At 47.6% G+C, this 23060-nt stretch overlaps 2 protein-coding genes across 2 annotated transcripts; one reads left to right on the top strand and one right to left on the bottom strand.

The window, feature by feature from the left end:
- Positions 1–5816: 5816 nt before the first annotated feature.
- LOC133755438 (neurturin-like) lies at positions 5817–6581 on the bottom strand. Its single transcript, XM_062185548.1, has 2 exons — positions 6448–6581; positions 5817–6357 (listed from the first exon to the last, which is right to left on the bottom strand). Exons 1-2 carry the CDS (start codon positions 6579–6581, stop codon positions 5817–5819), a joined length of 675 nt encoding a protein of 224 aa, XP_062041532.1.
- Positions 6582–6586: 5 nt separating this feature from the next.
- Positions 6587–21570, top strand: LOC133755437 (basic proline-rich protein-like). The gene is made up of 5 exons (XM_062185547.1): positions 6587–7132; positions 7633–7808; positions 8043–8592; positions 10601–11344; positions 21232–21570. The coding sequence occupies exons 1-5, from the start codon at positions 6587–6589 to the stop codon at positions 21568–21570; spliced, it is 2355 nt and encodes a 784-aa protein (XP_062041531.1).
- Positions 21571–23060: the final 1490 nt, after the last annotated feature.

Genomic DNA, 23060 nt, shown 5'->3' with positions numbered 1-23060 from the left:
TAAATTCTACCTGAGAATAAACTGATAAACCTAAACAACACTCCAAATAATAACACTAAGCTTCTATGACTGGTATAACAATATTTGTGCTGAAATAATAGGTCTCTAATTTTATTTTATCACACATCAGTGTCTTCTTCATCTAATTTGCAAGATGACTAACTGTATACTTTAAGTGTAAACTTCAGAAATATTTAAAAATATTTAAAAATATTTAAAAGGTATCTTTGAAATACTGAATTAAAAATAATAATTAAATGAAAGTAAACCTTCCTGCTGTGACTACTTGTTGTCATTGCAATTCTGGGCAATACTATGCACTGCTGTGATACAAGTTTTCCCTTGGTCTTGATGATGTTTTTCTGATTATTCCTCAAATGTTTTCTGAGATTCGAAATATGTTTTGTTTTAAATTTTTATGCCTTTTAGAAACCTTTATATTAAACAATAATAGTAAAAAAAATTAAGTGACTTATTCTTTCTTTAGTATGGGAGTTGCAGAGACTCCAAAATCCAGCAAAAGGATTGTTCTTTTGGACATTAATGTAAATAAAAATTTTGTTGTGTTTCTCTTGAACATCTTATGATCAATGTTGATATAAAACATATATTCTGGACCTAAGATATTTTCAATCAACATTTTAATAGCTTGTTTTTCTTGTGAAATACACATCTTGTTTTCACAAAATTTATAGTAGTATAAAGCAATACAATATACAAGTCAAAAATAAAATAATATGGGTACTCAACAGCACTGCAAAACACAAGTTTGGCTGTTCTCAGATCAAACTCAGCAATCCAAACACTGGATTTCACTGTTGTTGATCAAGGTAAAGTATTTAAATATATATTTTTCTCTTTTTTAAATATGTATTTATTTATTTAAAAGAGTTACAGAGAGAGGGAGAGAAAAGAAAAAGACAAATCTTCAGTCTACTAGTTCTTTGCCCAGATGGCAGCCATGGACAGGGCTGGGCTGGCCTGAAGCTAGGAGCCAGGAGCTTCATCTAGGTCTCTCATGTGGGTAGCAGGGCTCATAAGCTTGTTCCATTTTCTGTTTTCCCAGACCAAATGCAGGGAGCTAGATCAGAAGTGGAGCAGCTGGGAACCAGAACTCACATGGGATGCCAGCATTGTAGGCAGCAGTTTCACCTGATTTTTAAAATTTTTATTGTGGTAAAACACACACACACACACACACATATATAATAGACTGTTATATCCATTTTAGGTATATAATCAGTGGTGTTAAATGTATTCATAAGGATCCACTATCACCACCATCCATGTTCATAAATATTTTCATTTTGTACAAATGAAATTTTATTTACTCACTAAACAGTGCCTCCCTATTCCTCTCATTCTTAATGCTCTCTATACTTTCTGTCTCTATAAATTTAACTATGTTAAGTGCCTAATGTAAATTAAAATGCATATTTATCTTCAGTGACTGGCTTTTTTCAGTTAGCATAATGTCTGTAAGGTTCATCCATGTAGTATATGTTAGAATTTGCTCTCTTAGCAAGGCTACACAATCTTCCATTTGTATGCATTTTGATATTTGCATATCCATTCATCCATGAACAGATTCTCAATGTTTTGCAGTTGTGCATGATATTAGTGTGAGACCCTATACTCTGTTCATCTGGTCTTTCCCCGTAGTGTAGTTGCTGGATGCTTTAATGTTTTGATGGGATTCTCACAGTGTACTCCACAGCAGCAGTAGTATTGTCCCTGACCTTTACTGGCACCTAAGTTTCTGATTTCTCCACATCTTTGCTAATTCAGTCTTATTCCTAGTATTTCTCCAACTTCTCCTCCCCTGATTTTGTTTGGTTTGGATGGTTATATTTGTTTCTTTCATCATATTTGGGGTGATTTCAACATTATTTCTGTCAATACAATTCTCACTCATTATGCATGCTTTTCATTCCATTGTTTGAGTTTCTTGTGGTAGACTACTATCTGAAAGTGTAACAAGGACAATTCTAGAAATGATTCATAAGTTTTAGACTATATGCTCTTCTGAATAGTGTGGTGCTATCTTGTTATGACTGCATCCACCTGGGAAATGAATCATCTGTTTGTCAAACAATTGTATTTATGCTGTAGATTCTCCCCAGGCATTAGCCTCTGAGGGGCCATCTCAATGATCAGATCCAGTGTTGTGTTATTAATGTTTGTGTTGAAGTCGTCCTTCTTTTCCTTACAATAACCCTTAAAGCACAAGAGTAATGGTGCTGGCAATGATATGGCAATAAAAATCATAAAATACCTCCTTTAAATGAAAGGGAAAGTTATTGACAATAAAAAAACACAAAGAAAATTTAAATGTTGCGGTTGTTAAGATCTACAGTTTAAGATATCTGTGAAATTATGAAGAAGAAACAATAAATTTGTTCCTGCTGTTTTGGATGTTGCTTTGTGGGCATTCTATATTGCATGCGCTTTGTTATGTATGTACTCTGGCATATTGCTATGGAGTATAGTAGATTGACTGCAAGTAAGAAACTACTTATGGAAAACACAACTGTTGATTCAACATTTAAATTAATGCAGTTTTTAAAATGAAACAAAAAATAAGGATGTTCAAATTGGCAGAAAATTAAACAAAATTTCTGTTTTCTCAACAGAAGGAGCAAGGAAATTAATGAAATCTAGGAAGGATGTACACAGACTTATATCTATGTCTCTAATGCCTGCTTCTTTTATTTCTAATGAAACATGAGAAAGCTAAAATTTGGCAGTTAAGTGGTAAATACAAAGGTGTTCATATATTATTCTCCACACTTCCCTGTTTTCTTCTAATATATCATAATTTGAAAAAAAATGCTTGGATTTTTGTGGTTATAGTTTATTCTTAGTGAAGATCTTGGCATAATAATCAGGAGAAGGGAAGCAGAATTCCAGTTTGGAACCAATCACCCATACAGAGAAAGACAAAGTGTGCAGTTGTCATTTGCACACTGTGGTCACAGATGTCTCACACAAACCCTAACAACAGCTGACACTTTAAATATTGATCAGGTACTTTGCTGAATATTGTATGTGGATTATGACATCAGGATGGGATGAAAACCCAAGTCAAATGCAAACTCAAATGAGTTCTAAAATGAACTATCGTGGCTGTTAATTACTAACAAGAAATTCAGGTTGCAAAAGGCATTTATGCGTGGGGATAAACTGATATCAGACAGTGTAGACTCATCATTTTCTATTAAACATCAAATTCTTTTTCCATTTAAGCTGAGTTCAATGGTAGCCTTACATAAACAATCAGAAATCTTGAAAGAAATATTTGGATTTTCTTGGTCACAGTAAAGATAAGATGTAGAATTGAATGAGAATGGACTGATAAGACAACCATAACATACATAATATATCAGAAGCATGATGGCTCCCTTCAAAAGATGTAGGAAGTCAATTTTTTTTGACAGGCAGAGTGGACAGTGAGAGAGAGAGAGACAGAGAGAAAGGTCTTCCTTTTGCCGTTGGTTCACCCTCCAATGGCTGCCGTGGCCGGTGCATCGCACTGATCTGAAGCCAGGAGCCAAGTGCTTCTCCTGGTCTCCCATGGGGTGCAAGGCCCAAGCACTTGGGCCATCCTCCACTGCACTCCCAGGCCACAGCAGAGAGCTGGCCTGGAAGAGGGGCAACTGGGACAGAATCCGATGCCCCGACTGGGACTAGAACCTGGTGTGCCGGTGCCACAAGGTGGATGATTAGCCAATTGAGCCATGGCACCTGCCAGGAAGTCAATGTTGATAACAAGTTTCCTTTGTTGAAGACTTACCGTGTGTCAACCACTGCTCTCTGGGACCTGCAAACAGCCTCTCCTTTAACTCTCAAAGTGACCTGAGATACATGTGCTTAGCTTTACTTCCTTGATGGAACTGATCATAAACGCAGACATTTTAAGTTAGTTTTCCAAAGTCTCAAAATCATTTTGTCAAGAAGACACAATTCAAGAGCTTACCTTCTTAACTACAATGAAATGCTGACAGTCATAGTATGCAAAAGTGGTAGGAAATATATTTGTAGGTAACAGCTGACCAGTGGAGAGATGATAACTTCATGATATAGCAGTCATAAGAATGCAGTCTGCAATTTTCAGATTTGATTATGTTTACAGCCTTTATCTCTACTGTTTAGGAAGAATTTTTTTATTGTTTTGTTCTTACTTTTTGTCAAATGTTTTACTTAGTGGAGGGTTAAGTCCATTGGTTTGTTCAGAAAGTTCATCTTCAGTTACAAATGAGAGCTTTTCTGGGAATGATCTGAGCACCCAAGTACAGGAAGTACAGACAACTACTAATACATATTGTCAGAAAAGTCCTCCACCACAACACATTATTGTCAAACTTTCAAAAGCAAAACATAAAGCAAAGCTCCTAAAATGTACCTGAGAGAAATGCCAGCTTAACTTCAAAAGTCTCAAATTAAATTATCAGCTGATATCTCATCAGAAACCCTACAAGCTAGGAGAGAATGCAGAGAAATGGTCCAAGTCCAAAAATAAAAATGAAAAAAAAAAGGAAAAACAAAATCAAAACCCTTTCAACACAAAATATCATTCTCAGAAAAGCTCTCACTTATAAGTGAAGGTGAAATAAAGGCCTTCCAAACAAATGGAAAGAATTAGTCGCCATTCATCCACTTTTACAAATTACATACCTAAGGATGTACTGAAACACAGAACCAGAGAAGGATATTCAGCATCATGAAAGCATATGAAGGCAGAAAATCTAGTAAAAGTCCAAACCTTTTAAAGCTTTTTCATTTTATTTGAAAGGCAGAGTTGCAGAAAGATGAGGGGAGAGAGAGACAGAGATAGACAGATCTTCCACCTGCTAGTTTACTCTCCAATAGACCACAATGGCCAGGGCTGGACCAGACGAAAGCCAGAAGCCAGGGACTTCTTCCATGTCTCCTACATGGGTGCAGGGACCCAAGGGCTTGGGCCACTGTACACTGTTTTCCCAGGTGCACGAGCTGGGTTGGAAGTAAAGCAGTCAGGACTTGAACTGGTGCCCATATGGGATGCCAGCTCTGCAGTTGGTAGTGTAACGCACACACCACAACATCAGCCCCAAAGGTACAATCTTAACTGACATAATAAGCACTAGGCCAAATGGTTACCTCTCACTTTTTGTCTTTGCCATATTTAAAACTAGTATACATGATTGTCCCTTGAAAATTCTCATCTGTTTGTTCCTCTCTTGACCTTATTATTGATTTCTTGTATTTCTCCTGGAATTGTATTTTTCTACTGGTAACACATTCACTATTCCGTGAGGTCTCTGATTTATCCCATCATGCAATCCTCCTTGACATATCTGGCTGTGATCTGTTGCTCCTGTTTCCTTACAGCTTAAGCCTTAAATATAACTGTAGACCATGTTTTCTACTCTACTGAGAGATTCTTTGTAGCTTTGCAAATGGCATCTCAAGCTCAGCAAATCTGAAATGAAAACCATAGCATTCATTCTTCTTTTATGCTTGCGTAAGGCATTACTACCAGCTAGCCTGACCCACAGTACCAAAATACGATTTTTTCCTTGGACTCCTTCCTCTTTCATGTAATAAAGCCATCTGGTGTCAAATCCTGTTACTTCTATGTCCTCACTTTTAAATCTTTATTCTACATTTTATTTACATGCAGAGTATAAAATGAGGAGTGGCTGCCCATTAAATTTTTTTCCGAGGAGTTCCCACGCTTTAGCTCAAGGTGGTTATCCCGAGTCCCCCAGCCACGAGGCCGTCCTCTGCGCACGCGCAGTCCATCGCGGCGTGCCATCGGGCCCGGTGAGGTAGGGTCACACGCAGGCGCACTCGCGAGCCCACAGCTCGCGCACCGTGTGGTAGCGGCTGTGCACGTCCAGGAAGGACACCTTCTCCTCATAGGTCGTCGGGCGGCAGCAGGGCTGCGCGCGCACGCGATCCCGCTGTATGCGCCGCTGCTGGCGCAGGCGCCACAGCCCGAGGTCGTGGACGCGCGTGGCCGCCTCGCACACGCCTGCGCAGTAGTGTAACAGCGCCGCCTCGTCCGATGGGTAGCCCAGGCCCAGCTCGCTCACGCGCACTACGAGCTCGCGCAGCCCACATGGCCGCGCGCCAGAGTGCTGGAGCGCGCGCCGCCTCCGAGGCCCTGCCCGAAGGCGCGGACCTGGGGCCGGCCCGCCCTGCAACAGTGCCCGGTACTGGGCCAGGCCGGCAATCCGGGCGTCCAGGGTCCGAGGCGGGCGGCGCAGCGGGGCCAGCGCGGGTCCGAGGCCCTCTGGGCACATCCAGAAGGTCAGCAGAGAACTGCACAGCGCCCAGGCCAAGGCCGCCGCCTTCCAGCGCTGCAGGCTGGGCCTGCGGGCAGGGGAGGGTCAGCCGCGCGCCGCGGACACAGCTGGGCCCCCGGCTTCGGACGGCTCCTGCTTCCTGACCCATGGCGCCCACGGGAGACGCAGGAAGGATCCACCGAGCCAGGTTGCGGGGTGCCGGGCTGAGTGCCGGGGTACAGGGACGCCACCCCATGGGGGAGGGGTGGCCCAGGGTGCTTCCCGCAGGAGCTGATCACAGAGTCCAGGCATGACGGATGGTAGGCGCTGGCCCAGCTCCAGTGCAAGGCCCGAGGCTGGACCGAGCTCCAGGTCGCCTAGCAACAGCACGGCTGCAGCCTGCTGCCCGGGGCAGGGGCGTCCCCAGCAGGTGGCGCTGTGGGGCCGGGGTGCCAGGGGTGCCGCGGGAGGCAGGGCTCTGTCCCCTGCCCAGAGAGGCCCCGGGGGCCTTCCCGCCCCTTCCCCAGCCTCGGAGCGCGGCGAGGCCCCCGCCGGGCGTCTCCTCCGGCCTTGCCTTCCCTCCCTCCCCATTCCCATTCCCCACGCGCAGCGCCTCCTCCGGGAAGCCGCCCCTGACCGCCGCTCCTCCCCCAGCCGCAGGCCAGCGCGGGGTCCGGCACTCTGCGCGGGGAGTGCACCGTTTGCATTCTCCGTCTGGCCGCCAGGTGTCGGCCACGAAGCATGGCCGCCAGCCCGGCGTACACATTTACACGCGGCGCTGCAAGCCCAGGCAGACGCTGGGGCGCCCCGATGCACGCACCGCGGGCACGCGCTTATCTGCGCTCGCCAGCCAGCTGAATTTCGTTTGCATAAATTTGCATCTCACTTGCGCACGATTTGCATGGGCAGGGACTGGACCAGCCTCTCCCTCCTCCCCTGCAGGGTACCCTTATCCCTGCGAATGCGGGGCGCGGGAGCAGCTCTCCACCTGCTGGGTCACTCCCCAAATGCCCCCAAGGACGAAGGCTGGGCCGGGCTGGAGCCAGGAGCCAGGAGCTCCACCCGGGGCTCCCATGGGCGCCAGGAACCCCAGCTCCTGGCCCATCACCGCTGCCTCCCCGGCGTGCATTCGCAGGGAGCTGGGATGAGAGGCAGAGCTGGGGCTGGAGCTGTGGGGTGCAGGGGTCTCAGGCGCGTGCTAACGCCCACCCCACACCCAGGGTCCCTGTTCCCTGGGGCACCAGACCCGGGCATGCAGAGGCGCTGCGGAGGCAGGCGTAGGCTCTGGAAGGAGGCGTTTCCTCCCTGAGCCAGGGGCTGACCTCGCACCCTGTGCCCAACCCCAGTCCACAACTGCGCGCAGAGGGAACCTGACGCGCGGGTCCGCACTGAATGGACGGAGGGGCCCAGGCGCGGGGGCTCCCTGGACCCCTCCCCCGTCAGCGGGCAGGGCGCCTCGGGCCGCGGCTGCCCACCACTGCCAGGAGCTGAGAGTGACCTAGGGACCCCCCAGCTACGGCGGGGGGCTGACAAGCCTGCGTAGCAAAGGCCTCTCCGTGTGGGGGTCACCGTGGGGGCCCGGGGAGCCAGGGCGCGGCCACGCCCACCTGGGCATTGCCCACGAGAGGTGTCTGGGCCACACCTCTGCTTCTGGCTGGAGCCCATGGCACCCCGAGCGCTGGAGCGGAGCGGGAGGGGAGACTGAGGCTGGGCAGGTCCTGCGGGTCCGCGGCTTCCTCGCTGGTGTGGGCGGACCTTGCTCGCCTCCCCTAGGCCAGGCGACGCCCTGGAGCCCCTCCCCAGGGAACACCCCAGGCAGAACGGCCTTGGTGACTGCTCCCAGGGAGAGAACTCCTACATGTCCCGCAGCGCCCTGCCTCCGAAGCCCCTCCCCCAGGAAGCTCCCCCGCTCCCCTGTCTGCTGATCCGGGGCTCAGGGGACCTCTCCCTTCCCGCAGCCCCGGGGCGGCCGCCACTACACGGACGCACGCGCCCGGCCTCGGTCTCCCCCATCAGTGGGCGGCTCCTTGGGGGTTCCCTGGGGTTCCACGGATGGGGAAACCTAGGGCCCTTGAGGGACGGGCCCTGCCCACGGCGAGACTCCGCTGCTCGGTGGACCAAGGCAGACTCCGCAGCCACTAGACGTTGCCCCTCCCCCGCGGGGGAGGGGGCCGGGGTGCTGCGTCTGCCGCCCCCGCCCCGCTGCTCCGAGCACCAGGCCACAGCCCCGCGCCGGTGTCTCCAGGTGAAGCAGGTGGCACCGGTGTCCCCGAGACCCCGGGAAGTCCCCGTGGCTTCGAGCTCAGGATGGACGTTCCCGGACGTGAGAGCGCCTCGGGGGCCAGCGCGGTGGAGGCAGCCGCCTGGGGCTTATGTACAGGTGGCCAGGGAAGCTCCTGCCCACCCCTCAAAGCCCCAGGCCCAACGCCCCCTCTTCCACAGCCTGGGTGGGGCTTAGTGGAGCCGCCCCCTGCTGCCTCCCCAGGGGCGCATTAGCAGGACCTGGGCGACGGGTGGGGGGCGTGGAGGAGCCCGGATGGAAGCCGCACCCCAGTACAGGATGTAGGGGTCTTAGCTGCCATGGCCACAGCTCCACCCTCTCGGGCTCCTTCTCAGCCTCTCTCAGCCCAGGACTCCGCCCCAGTCTCCTCGGCCCCGCCCCTGGTCTCCTCGGCCCCGTCCCCAGCATCCTCAGCTTCACCCCTAGTCTCCTTGGCCCCGCCCCAGTCTCCTCAGCTCCATCCCTTGTCCTCGGCCCCGCCCCCGGTCTCCTTGGCCCCGCCCCAGTCTCCTTGGCTCCGCCCCAGTCTCTTCTGCTCCACCTTCCCAGGGCAGGAAGCTTGGGTTCAGAGGCAGAGCCCCTCGCCCCAGGCCACACAGCACAAAGGGGGCTCAGCGGGGGGCCGCACCCCCACCCCCTGGAGCCCCAGGCGGGACTGGGGGCAGAGAGGCCCAGGGCCCGGGGCCAGGGCCGGGGGGAGGCCTGGTGTGAGGAGGGGGCAGGGCACCCCAGAGCACAGAACGGGCAAGGGAGGGGCCCACAGGGCTGGGGGCCAGGGCTTGGTGGCCACCGCCCCGTGAGGGGACAGGCACTGAAACACAGGGGAGGCCGGTTCAGTGTTGGCCATGCAAGAACCCGGACCGAAACGAGGCCGCCGTGCCGGGGTGCGTGTGCGTGTGTGTGCAGGCCGGAGGGCTGCTCGTAGGAGGAGGCATACAGGTGAGACGGGAGGGCGGGAAAGAGGCCTTCAGGGAAGGTCTGGGCGGGCGGGTGGGGGCCTGTAGCCCTGTCGCTGCCGTGCATGCATGGGCTTGCGTGTGTGTGGCGGAGCAGAGGCGTCTCTCTTGGTTCCTAGTTCCACGCTGGGCGAGTCGGGTGGCCCTGGGCCCCGCAGGTGTGGGGTGGGGGCGGGGCGTGACGGGATCAGCCTGATGAGGCCTGGCACGGCTGAGCCGCGGGGGCATGGCCCCCCGGGAACATGGCCGGGAGTGCGGGGCCTAACCCCGCCCGGCTTCCCGGGAACCCAGGCCCCCCCCCCCCAATGCTCCATGGCCGGGTTCCTGGGCGTCCTGTGGCTGAGGCCTCAAAGGGGCCCCTGGGACAATCCCTCCCTCCCACACTCGCAGGACACCTCGATGGTGCCATGCCCAGCCGTGCCGTCTGCCCTCTTCAGACCTCTGCGTGTGCCATCGCTGTCCCCTCTTCCCCAACCCAGAAAACTCCTATTCACCCCTCAGAGCCCCAGCGTCAAGGGCCCTCCCCCTGGGAGTCGCCCTTACCCTGGCACCCTGAGAGGTCCTCCCTCTGGGCTCTGTGTCCTTGAGGGCCAGGGCCCAGGAGCGCTGACTCCACGCAGCTCTGGCGCCCGCCTCTTCCCCAGACATCTGGAGCCGTCCTGTGGCTGGCTCCTGGCCACAGCCCTGCAGGTCCCTGGGGCCTGGCAGGACCACCAGGTGGTGGAATCTCACACGCGGAGCCCGCGGCCAGGGGAGGCCTGGGTTTCTCCCCCGCACCCAGCGAGTGGCTCTGTGCAGGCCACTGGGGCGGCCGGCCCCCGGGAAGGGAGCTGGGGGTGGGGGTGGGCGAGGCTGGGGGACAGAAGCCCAGCCGGTGTGGCCCACTGGGGCTCTGGGCCTGGGGGGCCAGGACACAGAGTCTGGGAGGGCGGGGGTCTGGCCTGGCTCTGACCTGGCTCCTCAGCCCGGCCAGTGACCCGCGGTGCCAGCCGTGCCCCCAGCAGAGGCTGTTTCCCAGTAGCCCAGCCCTGCCCACTGGCCGCAGCCCCCCGCCCCCCATCCCTCCCAACCCCGGAGCCCTCTCCGGGGCACAGGGGTCCTGCCCCACCCGGAGTCGCCTCGGATGGCCGCAAGCCTCGCCCCCGCCGCATCCCGCCCGTGCCCTTAAGGGACCCCCCCCCCCCCCCCCCCGCTCCACGCCCTCTGGCTGCCAGCGCTCCCCGGAGGACGCCGTGTCCCCGGCCGCGGTGGGGCACAGGGAGCGCGCCCCTGACAGGTGTTTCGCTTTGCGCACGGCTGGGCGGCGCCTTAGCGGCTGGGGAGGGGCCCCGCTGTCCCTGCTCCCACCCTCCAGGGCGGCGCACGTGGGGGTCCGAAGCGGCAGAGGCGCGCGCGCCCCGTCGGCCCCGGGCCACCCCCGCCGGACCCCGGCGCAGGACAGGGGCCTGCGCGCACGGCGGACCTGCCGCCCCCGACCCCACCCTCACTCGCCCGCCCGCCCCAGACTGGGAGCCGAGCCACGGGGTCCCCGCAGTCCGCACCCCCAGCCCCGTGTGCGGGCCGGGCCGTCCGCTCGCGCCGCTCCCTGCGCGCCCCCTTGCTCACCTGCCGGGGCGCGGGGCTGCCCGTCAGTGGTGGCCGCGCTGGCCCCAGCCCCTGCCCCTGCCGCCGCGACCGCCATCCGGGCCGCATGGGCCCGCAGCGCCTGGGGAGACCCGGGCCAGAGGGGGCGGCCGCTGCGGGTGCGCGGTGCGGCCCGGCCCAGGCGGCCCCCGGGCTCGCTCAGCCGCGGGCTGCGGCCATCCCGGCCCGGCGGGGGCGCGGGCGGAGGCGGCAGCGTAAGGGGCCCGGGCGATCTGAGCGGCTCCACCGCGCATGCTCTCTCACCTGGGCCGGCTGGACCGGCGCCAAAATTTATTTTTATAATAATAATGTCACTCTTTTAAAATATTTGGAATAATGCAGTAACCCATTGATGAGTTTTGATTCCTCCTGAGATGTGCTGGCACATAACAGCAGGAAAAAGCATTCTGGAGTTGGAGCAATACATGTGTACCGTTATCAAGAGAAAAGTACATAACAACACTGGGAACACAGTTTTAATGCTCTTACCTGTGTTAAGGGTTTGGTAAATAGCTCAGCTATACCTTCAGCTAGTGGCTTTTGGCACAAAAATATAACTTGCCACTTGGGATGTCAACATCCCTTATCAAAGTACCTGATTTGGGTCCTTGATAATCTCCACATCACCCACCTTCTTGCTAATGTTCACCTTGGAAGGCAGCATGTAATGAAATTGCTTTAGTCCCTGCCACCCATTTAGCAACACTAATGAAATTTCAGACTCCTGGATTTCTCCTGGCCCAGCTCTGGCTGAAGTGAGCATCTGGCTAGTGAATCATAGAATAGAAGATCTTTTCTTCTCTCTCTGCCTTTCAAATAAAAATTAAATCAATAGTAAATTTGAGTTATTCTTCTTGCCTCATGTGAATCCATTTGGAGTGGGCTTGCAATCCCAGCTTCCTGCTAATGCAAACACTAGGAATTGGCAGGTGTTTCCTCAAGTCCTTGAGTTCCTGTCACCCACGTTGGAGACCTGGATTGAATTCTAGACACCTGGCTTCATCCTGGGACAGGCCTGGCATTGCTGGTTGTGTGGGGAGTAAATAAGCTGACAGTCGTATGTCTGCCTCTGTCACTCCTTCTGTCTCTTTTGCCTTTCAAATAAAATAAATAAGTAGAAAGTTTTAAAATGATGGAGCCTACATGGACAACCGTACTGAAGGGCTGCTTCTAGGGATGGCATTGTCATTGGAAAAGTCCAGAGGGAAGCACAGGGCTTCACGTGGCAAGAGAAAGGGAGCATGCAAGTGCCTCTTTGGTGTCTTTTAAAGTCACCAGTATTCAGCCAATCCTGAGAGATCCACCCTGATGACCTCATCCAATCTTATTTCACCTCTTAACCCCCCCTAAATACAAGTCAGATTAACTTTCCACTCTCTTTAATATCTCAAATTGGTAATTGTCCCCAATAAATGATATTCAAACAACAGACACATACAATGGAATATTACTGTGATATTTTGATAATTTGATAAAATTTTGATAAACACTACAACATGAATGGATGTTGAAGACATAATGTTCTTAGAAATAAGTAGGAAGAAGACAAATGTTTTGTGTACATTCACACCAGCAGCAAATATTCTTCTCCAGCCTTGTCAACACATTTTTTTTCCATAATGGGCACTGTAATTGATGTAAAGTGTTTCATTGTGATTGTCATTTTCAGTTACTCCATAATGGGATTAATTCAGAACAGTCTTCATGCTCATGTTCCTATTCATTACTATATAATAATCCACTATGATGCTCTCAGGAAGTAGATTCACAGAGTAAGGTCCATAATCCATCCAGCATGTACTGCCAGCTTTTCTCTTCCTGTAGTCCGCTAGTCATTACCTATTTCTCCTAATCACAGTGTGGGACAATACCCACTAAACATGAACAATCTCACCTGATCTTGTGTGTAAAAGTCTTTTTTCAAGTTTGGCCACATAGACATGGTTGAGCAACCCTATCTTGGACCTTAGTCTCCAGCATTAATCTCATACAGATTAAGTTGCTACCCCATGATTGGAAACCTGCCACTAGAAATCATATTGCAAGACTAGACTGTCCATGTTGCCACAGACCAGCTCCAGCCAGTCCAGAGGCCCCAACATGTGAGAGGTGTTGGTGCTCGAAGAAATGAGAGACACACTCACAGCAAGGCTGATGCCATGGCTCTGGCTTTCGAGCACCAGACTTTATTTTTATATCATGTCACACAATGATTCTTTCTTCTTACAATGAAAAGTCTGTTGTCCAGTTTTTCTAATTATAATTTCTTTGATTTTCAAGGGCATATACAGAGCTTGGGTTACAATCACAGACAGGTGCGAGATAACGGGCTGCCCACAGAAGCCAAGGCCTCAAGTGCTGAAAGAATGCTTGCTTAGATTAAAGTCTAAGGTTTACCTTTAGGACTTTATAACATGTATGTATTTGAAAGGATGAAAGAGAGAGAGAGTGTGTGTGTAAAAATTTTTCTAGTTTAGAACTCCCATCCCCTGCCAGGGGGAAATGTTCCCTCCAAGCACACCCTGGAAATACAGGGCCTCCTGCTCCCCTGATCAAGGCAGGAAGGCCAGAGGAGGACTCTGAGAGTAGCACAGGTTGTCATCTGAGAGTAACTCTGCTGCAGGCAAAGTCCCAGACAACATTTCCCAGGAACTGGGATTGGTGAAGGTGAAGGGTTAAGGTCATATCAAAGCAACCTACAAGAAACTGCAATTTGACAAGAAATAAAAGAACTAGAAAAGAAGCAAAAAACAAAAACCACCTTATCCAAAGACGCAAGTTACCACTCCAGAACAAGAGAGCAGCAGGCAGGTAATGCGAGGGTCTGGACCACAGGGTACAGGACCTCTTATTCAAGTGGTTACTATCCCCATGCCTCTGACCTTCACCCACCATGATGCCAGCATTTAATATCGACTCCCCCTTGCAGCAGAGGCTGGACAGATCCAAGGGTTCCATGCTGTTCAAGCTAGTGAGCCTGCAGGGAGGCTGGTCCAATAAAGAAGTGGGCCTAACCCCCATGTTGTCAACCCATTTTATTTCAATACAAGATATTTTACATTTTACACACACACACACACAGAGAGAGAGAGAGAGAGAGAGAGAGAGAGAGAGAGAGAGAAATAACATGACTCTTGCTATTCAAGCCAACATACTCAGAAATATCAACCTTAAACCAGCAGCTCTGAAGACATAGAGGGGCCCAGTCTTTAGCTCATCCCATGCCACTTGGTCTCTGACTATGTGGCTTTATCTTTTGTTGTCAATTTTCCTAGTTGGCTTCTTTAAAAACTCTGAAAAAACAACTAAAGGAAAAGTCAGTGAGTGCATTTGTCTTACTGAACATTATAGCTTCACACAGCACACTGTACAGAATCAGTTGTTTCTCTCTGTGTACATGTGGCTCATGGGGAGCTGTGACTTGCTGCTATTGTCCAGAATTGTACATGTTAATATCCTAAGAAAAGACCAAATGAAAACTGCAATAACTTCTACTGAATATATATCACGTTTGCCTTACCATAAAGTAGAAAAACCCATAATTGAACCCTCATAAGGTGAGAACTGTCTACATTTTTTTCACCTCTCCCCAATTTTTTCACTCCTCCAAATCAAATACGTGGAAGCATCTTTCCATTTACCTTGAAAATATTCTCCCTCTTCTTGTAAAGTCTGGTTCTTTTCATAGCCCTCATTTGCACCAATGTTACCAACTTCCTACTCTACTATATAATTCCTAACCACTTTATCTAACTTTACTCTTCTTTATGTTTTCCCTTATTAAGGCAAATAAAACCACCTTCCAGCCCAATATAAAAACCTAGAAGTCATATTTAAGTATGACTATTCTGTAACATAAAATCACTCACTAATCTTATGATTGAGTTTTTTTTTTTTAATATATTGCAAATACAGTGAGGATCTCAGTTTCTCCATTGTTCCTCCCTGGTTCAAGATACCATTAGCTCTCTCTGGAAGAACTTCTACTATCTCTTAACTGGTATTACCATTTACACTTACCCCTCTGCTGTCTAGTCTCAACAATGTATGTGCTCTTTTAAAAATGGAACACAAAAAACCCTGCTTAAAACCTACCAACAGCCCTAATTTCACTTCTTAAAATTTTTTATTTAATTGAAAAAATTAAAGTTTAATTAAAATATAATCTGTATATACACACTTTTATTATGTGTACCATGTATACATACACTTTAGTTAAATTTTCTGGAGACTGGAATTAAAAGGTATATTCCTTTTTAGAGCTAATATTTGAGAACAAATGATACGTGGATTGGCAGTAAGTATGATCTTATTAACCTTGTATTTCAAGTGTGAACCTTACATAATGATTAAAGAGATATGCAAATTAATAAATGTTATTCCCCGCACCACTTCTCTTTATTTCGTACTGAAAAGCCCTTCATTAATCTCAAGTAAGAAGGCAGGGCTTAATAACAATATAGGTAGAAAAGAAATCCCGGTGGGTAAGTGTCACAGTGGCGCTGAGAGTTTGTATGAAAGCACTTTTGAGAGCATCTACAACAGCTTCTGAATAACAGTATTATGATGTCATCAGCTTTAATAGTACCAACAGGGATAATGAAAGTTTAGATAATATAAAGAAACATGTATTGAACAGCTATGATGTACTGCAGTTTCCACACTTCAATATTTTTTAATGACAAGCATTTTGTGATTTACGTAAAGAACAAACAGGCTCAGAGAAGATAAACACTTTACTCTTAGTAAAATAGCAAGAAATAGGCCAGCACTGTGGCTTAACAGCCTAATCCTCCACCTTGCGGCGCTGGCACACCGGGTTCTAGTCCCGGTTGGGGCGCCAGATTCTATCCCAGTTGCCCCTCTTCCAGGCCAGCTCTCTGCTATGGCCCAGGAAGGCAGTGGAGGATGGCCCAAGTCCTTGGGCCCTGCACCCACATGGGAGACCAGGAGACACACCTGGCTCCTGGCTTCGGATCAGCAAGATGCGCCAGCCGCAGCAGCCATTGGAGGGTGAACCAATGGCAAAAAGGAAGACCTCTCTCTGTCTCTCTCTCTCACTATCCACTCTGCCTGTCAAAAAGAAAAAAAAAGATTAAAAAAATAGCAAGAAATAGGCAAGGCTGAAATTTAAATTGGGGTTATTGATACCTAAGCCATGGTTTTCCCTATAATGTCTCATTTTTTGGACACCATCTAATAAGTTAATCATTCCATAAATAATTGTTACAAAATTGTTTTAAATGCTTTCCTGATCACTGAGATACATGTACCCTTTGTTATGAATTATGAAGAAAGATTATCTAAGGGCTTAGAATGTTGTGTAAGAAGGTGGTAGTGACCTTAACCTATGTAACTTAGTGAAGCATAGATACTTAGACTGTATAATAGGTTATAGTCTAATATCTATTAATAAGGTGGTGAATTTATAGTCTAACATACATTGAGAACATTCAAGATTCCTTTTCTTAAAAAAGATTATTTATTTCCAAGGCAGAGTTACAGAGAAAGAGGAGGGAAGATGACAGAGAGAGATCTTTCATCTGCTGGTTCACTCCCCAAAGGGTCACAACAGCCAGGACTGAGCTGGCCCGAAGCCAGCAACCAGGAGGATCTTCCGGGTATCCCATGTGAGTGCAGGGGCCCATGCACTTGGGCTGTCCTCTGCTGCTTTCTGAGGAGCATTAACAGGGAGTTGGACTGGAAATGTAGCAGCCAGGACTGCACCCGGTGCCCATATGAGATGCTGGCTGTGCAGGCTGTGGCTCTAACTTGCTGAGCCACAGCACCAGCCCCTCAAGATTCCTATTCTCATTAATAAAGCTTATTAATCCTATTATTTGCAATCTGGATATTTAGAAACAATATATATTATTTTAGATTCTGATTTCTAAATAGAACAAAACCAACAAAAAAATCTATTTGTCCTTAACATGTTACCAAGGCAATGCTAACAACCAATGTGACACTGTTTAGAGATAGGACTTTAAGCAGATAATTGACATCAAATGATATCATAAGCCTGAAGCCCTGATTTAAACTGATCACTGTTCTTATAAGGAGGGATGCACATAGACAGAGGAAATACCATGTAAGGGTGCAGCAAGATGGTGGCTATGTGGTAACCAAAGAGAGGTCTCAGGAGCAACCAAACCCATTATCACCTTGCTCTCAATTATTTAATCTAGAACTATGAGAAATATATTGCTCTGATTCAAGCCCCATATTCTACAGTCTTATGTTATAGCCACCTTAGCAAAGCAATGCACTCTTATCTCTGCTTATATTTCCTACAGCCAACTAGAAGGCCCCCACAATTATCAGACACACACAGAAATTAAAAGCCATGGCTGGGGGCCAGCACTGTGCGACACTGGGCTAAGACTCCACCTGCAGCACCTGCATCTCATATCCACACTGGTTTGTCACCTGGCTGCTCCACTTCCAATCCAGCTCACTGTTTATGGCCTAGGAAAGCAGTGGAAGATGGCTCAAGTCCTTGGGCTACTGCACTGACATGGGAGACCTGGAGGAAGCTCCTGGCTCCTGGCTTTGGATCAGACCACCTTCCAGCCCTTGGAGCCATTTAGGGAGTGAAGCAGTAGATGGAAGACCTTTCTCTCTCTCTCTCCCTGTATATAATTGTCACCCAAATAAATAAAATCTTTTAAAAAACAGAGATAATTGATATCACAGAAATATAATAGATCACTGGGACTATTAACAGCAACTAATAACCTAACAGGTGGCAGCTCTACCTGGTATGCCACAGTGTCGGCCCCATCTTGCAGAAATTTAAGGAGTGAACAGGCACATGGCAGATCACTCTGTATCTCTGCCTTTAATGAATTAAATAAATGAATAAAATTTTTAAAATATAAAATAAGATTACAAAAAATGTTTAAAACAAGAATCGGCATGGGCATTTGGTGCAGCAGCTAAACACATCATTTTTTTTTTTTACTTTTATTTAATGAATATAAATTTCCAAAGTACAGCTTATGGATTACACTGGCTTTTCCCCCCCATAACTTCCCTCCCACCCGCAACCCTCCCATCACCAACTCCCTCTCCCATTCCATTCACATCAAGATTCATTTTCAATTATCTTTATATACAGATCAATTTAGTATATATTAAGTAAAGATTTCAACAGTTTGCACCCACATAGAAAAACAAAGTGTAAAGTACTGTTTGAGTTCTAGTTATAGCATTCATTCACATTGTGCAACACATTAAGGACAGAGATCCTACATGAGGAGTAAGTGCACAGTGACTCCTGTTGTTGACTTAACAAATTGACACTCCAGTTTTGATAACCATGTCCCATATCAGATTGCCAGCTTTGAGTTCAACAACTCCATTTGTGATTCAATTTCCTCTGAATGCACCCCCTGGGAGGCAGTAGGTGATGGCTCAAGTTATTGGGTCCCTGCAATACATGTGCAAGACCAGGATGGTCTTCCTGGCTCCTGTGTTTAATCTGGCTGAGTTGCAGCTGTTGTAGGTCTTTTTTTTTTTTTCCAGAGGGGGTGAAACAGCCAATGGAAGATCTCCCTCCCTCTGTCTTTCTGCCTTTCAAATAAACAAAAATCAATAAATAAGACTTTTTAAATTTTTTTTAACTTTCATTTAATTAATATAAATTTCCAAAGTACAGCTTATGGATTACAATGGCTTCCCCCCCCATAACCTCCCTCCCACCCATAACCCTCGCCTTTCTTTTTTTTTTTGATTTTTTTTAACTTTTATTTAATGAATATAAATTTCCAGTGCATAGCTTATGGATTACAATGGCTTCCCCCTCCCATAACTTCCCTCCCACCCACAACCCTCCCCTCTCCCGCTCCCTCTCCCCTTCCATTCACATCAAGATTTATTTTCAAATCTCTTTATATACACAAAAGATATAATATATAATAAGAGATATATAATATATAATAAGAGATACATAAGAGATACATAAGAGATATAATATACAATAAATAAGACTTTTTAAAAAAGAATAAGAGAAAATAATTGCAACCGCATTACATACTATCCCACTTACATCAATAATCACTTTAAATGTGCATGATCTAAATACACTACAGATAGAGATTGACATGGGAAAAATAAAACCAAGACCCAACTTTGTGCTGTCTATAGAAAAACCATTTAAATATAGACACATGAAGGGGATTTGAAGTCATCGTGGCCAATCACATTGGTTTGCATAGTAGGAATACATTCAAGAGATCTGTTGTGCCACATGGTGAGATTAGTTAATAACAATATGTTCTACAATAGAAAAATAAATAAGAGTTTAGACTTTTAAGTATTCTCATCATGAAAAATAGGTACATAACCTAATGGATATGCTAACTGCCTTGCTTTGTTCATTTAAATTATATAAATATTTCCAAATTCCATTCTTTTCAACTTAAGATACACATATACACAACTGCTTAAAAATAAAAATATGCAGAAAAATAGTCCATTACAATACCAATCCAATGAAATGTAGAAAAACAGCTTTCATTTCAGACTAATCAGAATTTAGGTCAGACTACTACAAGCCTTACACAGTAAGACAACAAACAGTTCTCTAAGAAGGCATTACAAGGCTTCCTACCAATGTCCCTCAATAGAGCATTAAAGATATGTAAGAGAAAACTTACATAACTCCAAGCAAAAATACAAATCCACCATTTGTAATCAGTACAAATAGACCCACAGTACAAATACTCAACCAGTGGTCATTAGTAACTAGGAATATGGTACCAAAGAGAAATGTCAGTAAACACCAGGTGGAGTAAATAAATAAGGTAAATCTAAGTGCTGGGAAGTCAAAAACTAAGTAAGTGCATAAGCATGAGAAGTTAGATACCTAATCCTTGTGCTCCACTAACATTGCCTATAGAAGTAGAATTTATTCACAACCTATAGCCTAACAACATTTTCACATTATTTTAAAAAATTACTGTGAAGTAACACATGAGAAAAAATTAAGTAAAATATTATCACAAATATCACAAAATAAACCAAGAAAAACTCACTGCTGAGAGTAATAGATAGTAAGCAACACACAAAAAAACAAAAAACAACAACCAAAAAAAAAAAAAACATTAAAAAGAACCCAGACTCATTCACCTGTGGGGGCAGAGGTAGAAGAGATCAAGAAGACCACCCCTGGGGCCAACAATGCAGCACAGCAGATAAAGCTGCCGCCTGCAGCCCCAGCATCCCACGTGGGTACTGGATCCCATCCCACTGCTCCACTTCCCATCCCGCTCTCTTCTATGGCCTGGCAAAGCGAGAGATGCTCAAGTTCTTGGGGCCCTGCACCCCCCTGGGAAACAGGGAAGGACTTCCTGGATCCTGGCTTTGGATCAGCACAGCTCTGGCCATTGTGGCCATCTGGGGAGTGACGCAATGGATGGAAGACCTCTCTCTCTCGCTCTCTCTCTCTCTCCACCTCTGCCTCTCTGTAACTCTGCTTTTCAAATAAACAAATAAATATTAAATAAAAAAAACCGCTGAACTGACCAAGGCCCATTTATTTACCTGGGTACTCATTCCATTAGTGTTTACATTATTAATCAAACTTAGCAGAAAACAAAAGATCCTCTTTCCTTCTACAAATCTTATCACTGAATAAACTCAGGTTCCACCAAAGAAAACCGCAGGGTACCATTCAAATCCTGGCGCACAGTTCCTACACAAGTGGGCAGACTGTGAATAAACGGAAGCAAATTTCTACCAGACACGAGTGGAACGAGCGCTGGGAGGCGGCCTGTTGCACCCACACTCAGGTGCCCCAGGCTCCAGGTCTTGGTGCTCACAGCACCTGGGGTGGGCCTCCCCCACACTCCAGTTGTCCACGTGGGATCTGTGCCATCCCAAGCCTCACAGCAGAAACTCCGTCCCCACACCCTGGCCCTCGTCCTCGGCCCAAAAGCGTGTGGTAAATACACCACTGAGTCTCTGCTGTTCCGTCATAGCAACAAAACGCTGACCCAGACCCTAGGGAAAGCTAAGGACCTGAGAGCCCGGTGCCCAACTCAAGGAACTGAGGTCGGCATGAGGTTCAGATTCTCCTTCTCCCACACAACCTGGAGAGGTGAGGCCGGGCTCAGGCGGAGTCGCTGCAGGCCGAGACAGGGCCGCACACCAGGGTGCCCGCTGCCCGCCCCTCCCCTCCTGTGGGCCCGGGACCTCACACTCCCCGCTGCCGGCGTCCAGGGACTCCGGGCGTCCTCTCAGGGCCTGCGCTGAGGGGAGTCCAGGGTGGAAGCGTCTGAGCCCACCGGGGCTCTGGGAGCAGAACCGGAAGCTGAACTCCGCCGCAACAGGAAGAGGATCCCCGAGGGTCTGCCCTGTTGCCGTGGCGCGCCTGATTCCACAGTCACAGAGGCCGCACGACGTCACAGAGGATGTACCCAATCAGCATCGTCCCTAGCATGAGGGCGGGCCCTTGAGGTTGCGCCGGGTGGGGGGAGTGAGAGGCGGGGCTTGGCCTCAGGCCTGAAACTTGGCCTTCCCGACAGCAGGGGGCGCTGCCCCGCCCCAGGATCCCATCTCCTGAGATCCTGTTCAGACCTTGAAACTGGAGCTTCAGGTGAGTTACAGTTTACTGTTTACTGGATTCTAGGCCTTTTTCTCTTTGTGTTCTTGGCTTATTTGTCAGGTCATTTGACTTTTGTTAAGTATGGCTTTGAAGAGCATTTCTCATACAGATATTCATTTTCTGGGTTCTACTTTGTCTGTTACCATTGTTTTCTATTTGCTTTTATGGGGACCTGGTAACCCACTTGATTGTGTTGATCCTGTACCCAATAATTTTGCTTAATTCACCTATCAGCTCATATTTGGTTTTGGCTTTGTTGGATTTTATCTATGTATACTAGTATCATTAACATACATTAAGAGTTTTATTTCTTAAAAGCTGACCCTATACCTTACATTTCTTTTTGTTTGTTAAATTTCCCTAATTATGCATCCAGGACAATATTGAATTAAGAGAGAGGAGAAAACCTTGTCCAAGATTATTTCCAGGGAAAAATCGTTTAGTGTTCTGTGTTAATTATGCTGTTTATTATTACTTCTCTGTAGCGAGTCTTAATTACAACTAGGGGATTGCTGTCGTTTTTCTGTTCTTTTTATGGTTATAAGCTGTTTTATTAAAAGCTTTTCAACATTTAATCTCAATGATCATGTGATTTACTTATATTTTTCTTACACATTAATCATTTACTTGGATTATTTTGGAATGGTAAATCATCTTTGCATTTTCTAATGTATCCTGTTTGTTGACCTCTTCTGTTTTCATATTTTGCTTTAAATACCTGTATCTCTTATTAAAGATTTATGCTAACTTCCTTCCACATGATCTGACTGTGTCACTAATGTAAAGCAATGAATTCAAAAGAAATTCAACTATATTCTCTGTTTACTGCCACTTTGGATGAGTCTGGGAAAATGAGGAACAACCTTCCTTGAATGTCTAGAATTTTCTAAGTCTGAGTCAGAAATTTTGCTTGTGGAATTTTTAAATGCATTGATATGATTTTTGCAATACTGATTAGTCTTATTTAACTTATATGGAAGTTCTCCACATGATGCAATATCTGTGTTATGGTATATTGGTTTCCAAAATACGGTGACTTTTGATATCTTTTTAAAAAAATTTTACTCCTATTTCTCAAAATCCTTACTATCTTGTTAAGGTTTATAAATGGAGGGGGGTAACTGGGGGGCTTTGTGGTGTAATGAGTAATGCTGCTGCCTGGGATGCCAGCATCCCATAAAGGCACCAGTTTGAGTCCCGTGTGCTTCACTTCTGATGTAGCAGCCCGCTAAGTGTCCTGGGAAAGTAGCTGAAGATGGCCCAAGTGTTTGAACCCCTGCAACCCACACAGGAGACCCAGATGAAGCTCCTGGCTCCTCACT

This window comes from Lepus europaeus, unplaced genomic scaffold, assembly GCF_033115175.1.
Source record: "Lepus europaeus isolate LE1 unplaced genomic scaffold, mLepTim1.pri SCAFFOLD_47, whole genome shotgun sequence".
Classification (NCBI taxonomy): domain Eukaryota; kingdom Metazoa; phylum Chordata; class Mammalia; order Lagomorpha; family Leporidae; genus Lepus; species Lepus europaeus.
This window is presented reverse-complemented; position numbering and strand designations above follow the sequence as displayed.